This window comes from Scomber scombrus, chromosome 23, assembly GCF_963691925.1.
Source record: "Scomber scombrus chromosome 23, fScoSco1.1, whole genome shotgun sequence".
Classification (NCBI taxonomy): Eukaryota; Metazoa; Chordata; class Actinopteri; order Scombriformes; family Scombridae; genus Scomber; species Scomber scombrus.
In genome coordinates, this window is record NC_084992.1 from 1477292 (window position 1) to 1488585 (window position 11294).

The 11294-nt window shown below is 40.9% G+C and overlaps 1 protein-coding gene across 1 annotated transcript; it reads right to left on the reverse strand.

Annotated features, from left to right (window-relative positions):
- Positions 1 to 164: 164 nt before the first annotated feature.
- On the reverse strand, positions 165 to 11294 carry LOC134006166 (complement factor I-like). Its single transcript, XM_062445260.1, has 16 exons — positions 11052 to 11294; positions 10003 to 10241; positions 9537 to 9690; positions 9310 to 9370; positions 9058 to 9214; positions 8629 to 8837; positions 7911 to 8018; positions 7671 to 7833; positions 7286 to 7311; positions 5429 to 5571; positions 5015 to 5118; positions 4124 to 4228; positions 3234 to 3409; positions 1584 to 1685; positions 1344 to 1492; positions 165 to 349 (listed from the first exon to the last, which is right to left on the reverse strand). The coding sequence occupies exons 1-16, from the start codon at positions 11109 to 11111 to the stop codon at positions 281 to 283; spliced, it is 2025 nt and encodes a 674-aa protein (XP_062301244.1). The 5' UTR covers positions 11112 to 11294; the 3' UTR covers positions 165 to 280.

The following is an 11294-nucleotide window of genomic DNA, read 5'->3' on the forward strand; positions in this document are numbered from 1 at the left end:
TTCCACAGAAGGAGGACTGTGGGTTTAGTCCTCCATCACTTCCATTGTAAACATGATGAAGGGATCTTCTAATGGTCAGTATGAACAGGAGGAATCATTACAGACAGATAAACACACTTATTCATTTGGGCTCCTGACTGTTGGTTTAATAAAAACTCAAGCTCTTAACATTTAAACGTTTTATTCACAGTACACAAAGTGTCCATCATCACACAGCTGTTGTAAAGGTGAAATGTTGAAGAAACCCGACTTTAATCGATAAACAGCAGCGTTCAACTCATCAGCTGTTGAACCTGGTGACTGCAGGCCAACCAGTATGAAGTCTGATCCACTCAAAGTAATGAGCAACCTGTCGGAGAGGCAGAGAGATCAATTCATATCAACATATCAATATCTGGGCTTATAAATACATATACATATACATATATATATATATATATATATATATATATATATATATATATATATGTGCCTGGGTCAATGAGGTTTGTTTGTGTCCATGTGGTTTAGTTTAAATTTAAAGGGTTGAAAATAAACGTATGAATAACTTGCACACATTCTTTTTTTGTGGACCCAGCATCAAATTTCTGCTTTTAATCCATTTAGAGAGAATATATTAGAGGATTATGGCAAAAATGTCTAAGTGGTGTAACCATAAAAACTTTGTACCAAATCATTCAACTTGCTTAAAAACAGTAAATTGTCAATAAAACACCATATCAACTAGTTTGGCATGATCTTACATTATAACTTTTATATTAAATAAAGGTAATGGAATACAATTGTTCTAAATATTACATTTACTCTGGGTTACCATGGAGATCAGGAAACATTTACATGTTTTAAATGAAGTCATTATTAGTATAAATCCACTTAAATACACTGTAGGTGATAAAATATGTAATATTTATCATTCTACTGGGGTTTTCTCTCTTTCTCTTCTTCCTCCTCTTTCCTTCTTTCTCTTCTTTCTTTCATCCTCTGCTTTCTTTCTTTCTTTCTCTTCTTCCTCCGCTTTCTTTCTTTCTTTCGTCCTCTGCTTTTTTACTTTTTTTCTTTCTTTCTCTTCTTCATCTGCTTTCTTTCTTTCTTTCTCTTCTTCCTCTGCTTTCTTTCTTTCTTTCTTTCTTTCTTTCTTTCTCTCTTTCTCTCTAGGTGGATAAAATATGTAATATGTATCATTCTTTTGTGGTTACACCATTTGACATTTTCAAGAGCATTCAGTCTTACTTTTGGTAAAGAAATGGTGAAAATGTCACCTGTATCAATGTGATTTTTTTCTATGTATATTGTTTATGTGTACATGTATATTTTCCATTTTTGTATAAAGGTGTTTTTTGTACCTGTGTATAAACTCCAGGGAATCCAGGCTGTCCACACCTTTCTCCCCAGCTGACGATTCCCCACAGGTATGAAACACCAAGATCATCCTCACACACCAGAGGACCTCCACTGTCCCCCTGACAGGAGTCCACACTGCCGGCGAGATCACCTGCACACACACACACACACACACACACACATACAGATTTACACCTGTACACTGCCTATAACCATGCATGTTTCAGTATATGTATGTATACCTGCACACATCATGCCCGGTTTGAAGCGATGTCCGTAGTACCTCTGACAGTCATCGATGAGGGACACGTTGGCCCAGAGCAACACCTGAGCTCCTTTTCCCTCTATGAACAAGAAGACACCATTATTTAAACATTGGCCACCATTCAAACTAACTGACAAGCTCTTATATCATATACAGTATATCTTATAATTAGCACATGAAGACTAGCTTTGGGGAAAGACATCGTTGTCCAACACACTGGGTAAAGTTAGTTAATGCTGCAGTGAGTGTTGGTCAGCTGTTCACCACTTTCATCCACTAACACCATTTTCGGAGTGACGGTGTAGAAAGTTCACAACACTTCACGTTCATCTATTAAAAAGGTAATGATTTATCAGGGAGGCCAAAATTTCCCAAATGAACATCATACTGCATTGAAGAAGGCTTTAAACTAGCGATTGAGACCATAAACACATTTTGAAAACGTTTACTGAGGTTAGAAATCAAGTGAGAAGTTGGTGAATTCTCCATTGACTTGTATAGAGACGGAAGTCCTTTTGACACCAAAACGGTCGCCCCCTGGTGGCCTTTTGATAGAATGCAGTTCTGGTGGAAACATGCATTTATTTGCATTTTCTTTAGCTAATTTTCTTGGAAAGTAGAAAAATACCTTATTTTACAGGTCCTTTTTAATTTTAGTTCATTTAAATTAAAATTAAACAATGCCTGTGAACGCTGCCTTTTGTGACGATGAACTCTAGTTTGTGTGCCTCTCTCTCCTCTCAACCCTAACCAGTTGAGGCAGATGGTCGCCCACATATGGCGATTTTCCACTATACAGTTCTAGCACTACTCGACTCGGCTCGGTTTGGTACCAGGAACCTTTTCCATTACTATAGTTCCTCCTCAACGGGCGGGGGTCCGTTGAGCACGGCTCCGCGAAACTGCCGTGACTTCGTTTGATACGCCACACAAACACATAAACAATGGAGGCGATGGTGTACTTGCTGCTGTATGAGGCTTTCTGTCTCACACAAAGCAAGAGAAGAGAAACGAATCTCTGTAACGCTGTTGTTGGTATTTAAAAATGCCGGGTTTGATTCTTGTGTGGGACGGCTCATGACTCTTCCAGTGACTCTCTGACCAATCAGTGTCCGGCAGTCTGTTGACGTCACATTTAGTATCGGCTCGGCTCGCTTGGAACCTCGGCAGAGCAGGTACTAAAAAAGTAGCAGGTACCAGGTACTATCCCTGATGGAGACGCAGAAAGAGTCGATTCAAGTCGAGTCGAGTCGTGCTGGAACTGTGTAGTGGAAAAGCGCCGCTAGAGTCCAGTTCTATTTGAGGTTTCTTCCTGTTAAAAGTGAGTTTGTCCTTTCTGCTGCTCAATGAGGACTGTTGGGTCTCTTTAAATCAAATTAAAGAGTACAGTCTAGACCTGCTCTATGTATAAAGTGCCTTGAGATGACTTTTGTTGTGATTTGGCGCTATATACATAAAGATTAATTGATTGATTGATTGATTGATTGGTAGGTTGTCCCGGTTCTGCACTGACCTAACAGTTACGTTCCACCTTTTTCTATCCGTCAACATTGCGCTAACGAACATTTAGAAAATCTTTTTTTACGCTTGCTACACGATGCATGTAAGAATCTATTTTGTCCCCCACCTCTAGTTCGGCCCCATCCAGAGATGCTGCAGGTGTGGTTGGGTTGAAAGAGTTGCGTGGTCCAGGGGACGCAGACAGCGCTGACGGCCGGATTGTCCACCAAACACGTTTTCTGGAAGGGAAGCTTCTCCAGCTCCAGCAGAGCGATGTCGTTCTGATAGGTGGAGGCGTTGTACCTGCAGGTCATAAAGGCTGTGTAAAGTGAATTCAGACATTTTCTTCTAAACACATTAAATAGGTCATAAATGTATTTCTAAAAAAGGTGTAAAAAGCATTTCAACCATTTAGATTTGAATTGTGGAGCTAGGCTTCACAAACTGTGTTTCAACATTTCTGTGTCTGGATTTAATGGGCGGGTCTGAAAAACCATAAACCCGCCCCTGCTGCTGTATAGGTATAAATACATTCAGTGCACACTACTACGACAGTCTACAGTTAGCCAGTTAGCTGAGTTAGCCGCCGAGCTAACCGCCGAGTTAGCCGCCTAGTTAGCCACCGAGTTAGCAGCTGAGTTAGCAGCAGAAAGCTTGTTTCTGGTAGAGATGGTGACTTTGATTGACAGGTGACACTTGGTAGGGGGCGTGGCTTCAGCGAACTCGGCGGCCACTCCCACAGCGTTTGGGAGAAGAGAAATAGGCAGACTATTACACAACTTTGAAGCCTAATTTCATATATTTGGCGATTTTTTTAATCATTCACATTTTGCAGGGTGGTTAACAACACACTTTACTGTGGTATGTCAAACTCAGAACACATATTTATTCTTACTTTATACGGACTTTAAAAACCATTCCAAGGTAGTTTTGGCTTCTTCCTTTGACATAATTTTAACATTTATTGCTGCATATACAGTACGAGTAAAGATTGATTGTAGATAAACAGATACGTACTTTGGGTGGATGTGAATGTCTGCAACAGGAACAATGTCAGTGGTGCCTTGAGCTCTGGCCTTCCTCCACAGAGAAAACTTCACCTTGAATGCGGAGGGGTTGGGCCTAGTAAAGAGACACGGGTCAGGCACTATTAGGCAAGGTACGTTTGTTTGTAGAGCAGATTTCAACAACAAGGCAAGACAGGATATAAAAGCAACACATGGCAAAATAAAAAGACATTTCACCTTCGTGTCGTTCTCCCAGGTCAAATTAACACCCTGACTGTTCCTTCTTTCCTCCCTTCCTTCCTTCCGTCTGTCTTTCCTCCCCCTACCTTCCTACCTTCCTCTTTTGCTTTCTCCCTCCCTCCCTCCCTCCCCCCTTCCTTCTTTCCTCCCTCCCTTCCTTCTTTCCTTCCTGTCCTTCCTTCCTTCTTTCCTCCGTCCTTCATTCTTCCTTCCTTCCTTCCTTCCTCCTTTCCTGACCGTTAATAAATGGTTTATAACTCATTATAATGCCGATTTAATCATCTAAAATATGTCTTCAAGGAGAAGTTACAATTGCTGACAAACATTTAAAATGTTATACATTATGAACAATATATTAAATATTTATATATTGCTTATAAATGTTTAACCACTACAAATATACTGCTTACAAGTGGCACTGCTTCTACTTTTGCCCCTACAAATACTACTATGATTGTGATTTCACCTATGTTACTGCAATTGCAATTTAGGCCCAAATAAAATATCATTTTTTCCTCTTTTTTTGGGAAACAGACGAAGTCTCAACAAGACTATAAAGAAAACGTTGGAAAAGAAGGGATCCTCTTATATTCAGGCCAAAAAGGTACAACCACTACCACTGCAGCACCATTTATCTCCTCTATTCAAACACTTGTCCTACCTGACACAGTGAGCGGCGGTGATGACCCAGCATCCTCCGATATAAGCTCCTCCACAGTCAATTTTTTTGTTTTCCTCCAGAGCAATCTGCCACTGGATCTGAGTCTGCAGGAACAAACAAGAGCCCTTTCCATTTGAAACTACATGAAAAATACAGCATGTGCAATATATTACAGGATACTGATGAATAAAAATGTGCATTTCATTGTGAGTAGCTAACAGTTCCCAAACATCTCCTGTCATGCCCTCTTTTAGAAGTCAATACCACTCAGGAAGATCACACCCCTGCAATAGCTGTATGCAACCCTCCCAAGTCTGAGAACCATTGATACAGTGATAATAATTATAACAGTAATAAGTGGAGCTGCTGTAAAAGTTGCACTGTGTAACTGTGACCGGAGTGTTTCTAACTAACCGGTTTGGCTGGGACCCCTCCCACCACTCTCTTGACTCGGGAAGACCTTCCTCGCTCCTCCACTATCTCGTCGTCAACAGTGGTCTCGTTGGGCCTCCCACAGTACAACTGGGACTCCAGGTGAATTCTGCTGGCTTTTATTTCTACACACACACACACACACACACACACACACACACACACACACACACACACACACACACACACACACACACACACACACACACACACACACACACACACACACACACACACACACACACACACACACACACACACACACACACACACACACACACACACACACACACACACACACAAAGCTTAGCGAAAGTTCAGACAGGAAGACCACCTTTTTGTATGCTCACATCATAGTTTTATTTCTCATTCTTTAGTCATCCTGATCCTTCTCACAGCTCATACTGATCTCTGTCAAAGCTCATATTTTCCTTGCTGTTATTTCTGGAGCATCAATTGACCCATCAGCTGTTCACATCACCTGGTCAAGTCTAAGCAATAGCACAGTGACACACCTTCATTGTCAGCCTATCATATTGCAGCTGTCTTTTTAAATGTTCTCCCTCTCTGCTCAGGTGCTCTCTTGATGCTGTTTTGCGCAACCCACCACCTCCCCATCACTACGCAGTCTTCAGATTCCTCAAAGCAACACTTCAACTTCATCAGCCCGATCATTTTCAGCCTTAAGATGACTTGTTGTGATTTGGCCCGAGATTGATTGATCGAAGTCATCAGCACCGCCACCAGTGTCTGGACTCCATAGGGGATCCATCATGCTGATGCCCAGGACTACGTCCTTCCATTCAAAAATTCTCCCTGCACTGTCCAAGCCCCAAAGACTATGACAATACCTAATCATTAATATCATCTGCATAATAAACATATTTTACTTCATCTCTGGTCTCTCCTGATTGAAATACACACAGTTGAAATTCATATCAAGCAGTGATCAGATTTGGTCTGGTGGTTTGGTTGATTCCACACCAAACTGGGACAAGCATTTCTTTGTGGAGTTATGGCTTTGTTCAGGAAAAACAAGCTGTTTGCATTAAAAGGACCATTGTATGAGATTTAGGCCAAGCTATTGGCAGAAATGGAATATAATATCCATAAGTATGTTAGTAGTGTATAATCACCTGAAAATAAATATTGTTTTTGTTACCTTAGAATAAGCAATTTATATCTCTCTCCCACAGAGCCTGTCATGTTGCATAGTAATGTTTCTGCAGTAGCTCGGCCCAGACAAACCAAACACTGGCTCTAAGGGGGCTTTTTTCCATGAGTTTTGTGACCACCGTAGATTCTACTAAATCCTACACACTGGTCCTTTAATATTTCATTGGACCTAAGAAGCCCAAACCAGACCTTAACCTTTGTGTCATCCTCCCGGGTCAAATGACCCCGTCTGTTTTGACTGTTCCTTCTTTCCTCCCTTTCTTCCTTCTTTCTGTCCTTCCTTCTGTCCTTCCTTCCTCCCTCCTTCTTTCCTCCCTTCCTTCCTTCCTCCTTTCCTTCGTTCTTCCTTCCTACCTCCCTTCCTTCCTTCCCTTCTTCCTCCCTCCTTTCCTTCCTTCTTTCCTTCCCTGCTTCCTTCATCCCTTCCTTCCCTTCTTCCTCCCTTCCTTCTTTCATCCCTTCCTTCCCTTCTTCCTCCCTTCCTTCTTTCCTCCGTCTTCCCTTCCTTCTTTCCTTTCTCCCTCCTTTCCTTCCTTCCTTCCTTCCTCCCTCCTTTCCTTCCTTCCTTGACTCGAGGACAAATATAACAACAGTACCTCTGATAACATCTGTAAGAGTCACAACTGCTACTCATAGTATACTTATTGTCTTTAGGGTACGTACCTTGTTTGGGAGAGGTGTAATCTGAAATAAAGAAATAAAGAAACGTCATCAACACCACCAACAACAGCAGCATCATAACCACAGCTGTGTATAGCTTAGTTACAAGAGTACCTGTGGTTTCAAATCCATAGTGACTTGTCCCTTGCTCTGTGGAAAACAGAAATATATTAAAAATACGTAGAAGAAAACAAAAAAGGATTATTCAAAAGGTGCAGAAAAATTCCCAAATTAATGTTTCCAAGTTGTCACTTCTAAAATGATTTTGCTTGACTGGTCTGACAGAACTATCAAGACTGTTTGGCATCCATTTAAAACTTTTCTTAGGTGACAAAACAAACCAGAAATCTTTTAAAAAAGCGAAAGTTTCATTGATTTCTAGAATTGGTTGGTTAAGTGTCCATGAGTGACAGTGTGTTTGTATCTCTTGCCTCTAGTTCTGTGTTTCTCTGATTCATCCTCGCCATCCAGACAGTCCATCTGTCCATCATCGATTGCTTCTTCATGTACACACACTCCTGTTTTGCAGCGGAGAGCCTTGTCCCTACATTCTGACACAAACAATAGTTCGAGTTGTCGAAGAGGGGATATAGAGCATTATTCATTTATGTGCCTGTGTTTGGTTTACTTTTGCAGCACATCTCATCACTGCGGTCACCACAGTCATCGACTCCATCACACGTCTGGTCCCTAAGCACACACTTGCCATTGGCACACGTGAAGCCACATGCCTCTGCTGAAACACACAGACACAAAATTACACCCTGATCATAGTGGAGAGGTTTGTGTCCGTCATTGGCCCTAAAAAAACTAAATAATCAAGAGCCCATGGATAACAGGTCTAAGGTGGGAGATATGTTAGGTTCATGAAAACCCCTTATGGTTGAGTCTGAATGATCACAGATAAACTCTCATGTATGGAATATTCATGGACAGGATATCGAGGCAGAGTAGATGCCTGGACAATGTCTGGTTTGGTAAGGCTAATGCAGAATCTCTTTTAATGACAAATGGTGTTGTCCTTCTGGCTAAATTTGGACTATGAACTTCCATGTGGCAGTTTTTAGCTAATGTGTTAGGGTCAGGGTGACGATAAACACCTTGAAGTTTAAGACCATGTTTGGTGCCAACAAAAGTAGAGTAGATGCCCCCAGTGGAAGACTTGTGGTATCTTGGGTTGTAAATCACAACTCGAGGAACTGATGTGACAAGAATTCTACTTAAACAGTCAACAAAAAAGCAAATAGTTGGGCTGTGAGTATGGATTTATTTTGTTCATGCAGTAAACATGACTTACTGAAGGAACAAACAGAAGAGAGAATAGAGTAGAATCAGTTTTTCCTGACCTTTTGATGCTTGTGATTCGTCATAACACGTTACATTAGCAACGCTCACGCGTTTCCAAGAGCTGTCCCTAATGTTGACTCTGTTGTGGATCACACACTCAGCCAGGGAAGTCTCAAAACCTTGGCAGTGGATGGCAACACAGCTGTCTGGGAAGGGCTGATCCTCCTCCAGGGAGGAGTATGGCACGTAATCCACAGACATTGCACCACTGTACACACATGGATGCACACACGGTTCATCGTTAGTATCTGGACATTATTAACAAAATGTAGTATGACAGCTTTGGAAAAGGTATCTTATCATTTATGACGGAGCTATTGTTGGCAAGCCGTTGATATAATTTCATATTTATGGAAGTTTGTGGTCTACATTTTGCAATGTTCTTTACACTATTCACGTGCATTATATGAATATATATCTTCTCTCACAATGGGTTCCCGTGCTCCTTGCAGACCACATTAGCAGCTGCCATGTCCCACAGCTTCTGACACACAAATACCTCATGCCCGGTTCCACCCTTCGCATCAGGAAGGAAAACCTTGACCACTCCTGTGTTTGTGTCTATTGAACTTCTGAAACGATCACCTGTGGAGAGAGAGAAATAAAAGTTACATTGGCTATGAGTATGACAGTGAAACCAAATATAACACAAGGGACTGAATGTATCTGAGAGCACAAACCACATTCTTCCCCAAAATGGGACATGATGGGTTTCAGGGTCCTACATGAGACAGCCATCACCTGGAAAACAGGTTGACATTGTGTAAAAAGAAAGTTTAGCACTTTATTTGATACATTATTCATTTATGAAATCAATTACATTTACAAATGATCTTGAATGTGTTGTCCTATTGTAATCTGTCAAGAATGAAAAGCCAACGAGCTACAAACCCAACACATGAGTCACCTGACAGTATGAGCGGTAGGTCCTAGCGTCTCTTCCACAGACTGGATTGATATTCTCAGAGGGGCACAGATAAGGTGGTTTGCAGGAGCAGTGTCCTTTTATACAACGTTCCCATGGAGGACAAAACACCAGGTCACACGATGCACGAGTTAACCTAATAAATATATGTGTGTATATATATATATATTAATATAGATCATACAGATGACAAACATTAATATGATTTCATGCACACAGAGATTATTAGTGAGCTATAGATCATGTGAAATGGAAATTTAGTAAGAGACCAACAGTTCTCAGGGATGAAGAATAATGAAGAATGGAGACAATAAAGATTTCCTTAGAAAGTAAATAGTATTATCTTTACCAACAGAACACAGGTAGTTCTTCAAGGCAAATATATCATAGAAGCTAACATAGAGAAACAACAAAGGGAAACGGCCTTTTCAGAGACAGGAGCACCTACTTCTTTTTCAGACACTTATCTGGACCCAGAAATTCATCTTCCTCAGGTGCTACAGGGGTTGTAGGGACTGCAGGGGTCGTAGGGACTGTAGGGGTTGTAGGGACCGTAAGGGTTGTAGGGGCTGGGCTGGTGACCACATCAGTGGGGGGTTTAGTTGGGGCCTTTGGCAATTTTGGTACCACTGGTTTCTGTTGGGTCTGCTCTAGGGCTGATGGCTTCTCATAATCACTTGGATTCCACTGTAGCAGCAATTAAAATGCAGTAAATAATGAGAACAGGATGGAATAAACTGTTGTGTATGGGCACTCGCTGTCTATCTTTCATCTCTATTTCTATGCACACATACACATTGGAAAATATTGACTATATAGACTCTATTAGCTGATATGACCTGCCCGGGAGGCATTTTGCATACAGACATGAAGTTTGATGAAATGACGCCATTGGCCATTGGCATCAACACTTTTAAAACACTGACTGGTACTTATATATAATATCAACTGACTGATGTTAGGTTTATATACTGAAGAACTTTTTAATTGCATGATGTTTGAACATAAATATTACACGCTACAGATGGACCAGCATTCATCACTGGCTTTACTATGGCTGTGCAGATAGCCAACAACATGTGTGCAGCTTGAAGTTGAGGGTTGCCAGTTCATCAAGTTGGGTATTCCCCATATTTACCTCTTTTACCTTTTATCACAGCATTGGTTTTGACTGACACCTCTGCATAGATCTTCTCAGTAACATTATGTCAGGTTAGACTGACAGGATCATTTGAGGTAAAATATTGGTAAGGAGTGGACTATTTCAACAACACATTCACATGTTCCTACTGTCCTACAAATCTATGCTCATGCACTCATCCAAAACTATGCAATACAATCCTATTCTACAAACATCTTTCTCCTGCACCAAGGAGCTTCACAAACATGTAATACATTTTGAAAAGTTTCTGATCTGGGCTGGAAATGATACATACTACAAGTCTCAAAAATACAGAAGAAGTAAGTAAGAATATAAGAGAGCGTAAGTGAACTCACCGTTTCAGAAAGAGTGACAAGAAGAAGCACCAACAGAAAAGAAACTCTGGCTGATCTCATCCTGACAAACGCAAACAGAAACAATCTGGTTTCCTCAAAAGTTCTGCTATTCACAAAATACTATTAACCTATTTAAAACAAAGAAAGAACAAATAATACTATATAACAATGTATTTTAACAGTGCAGGAACAGAACTGCAGATACAAACAGAGGCAATCATTCTCTCTGTAAGCGAGCAGTTG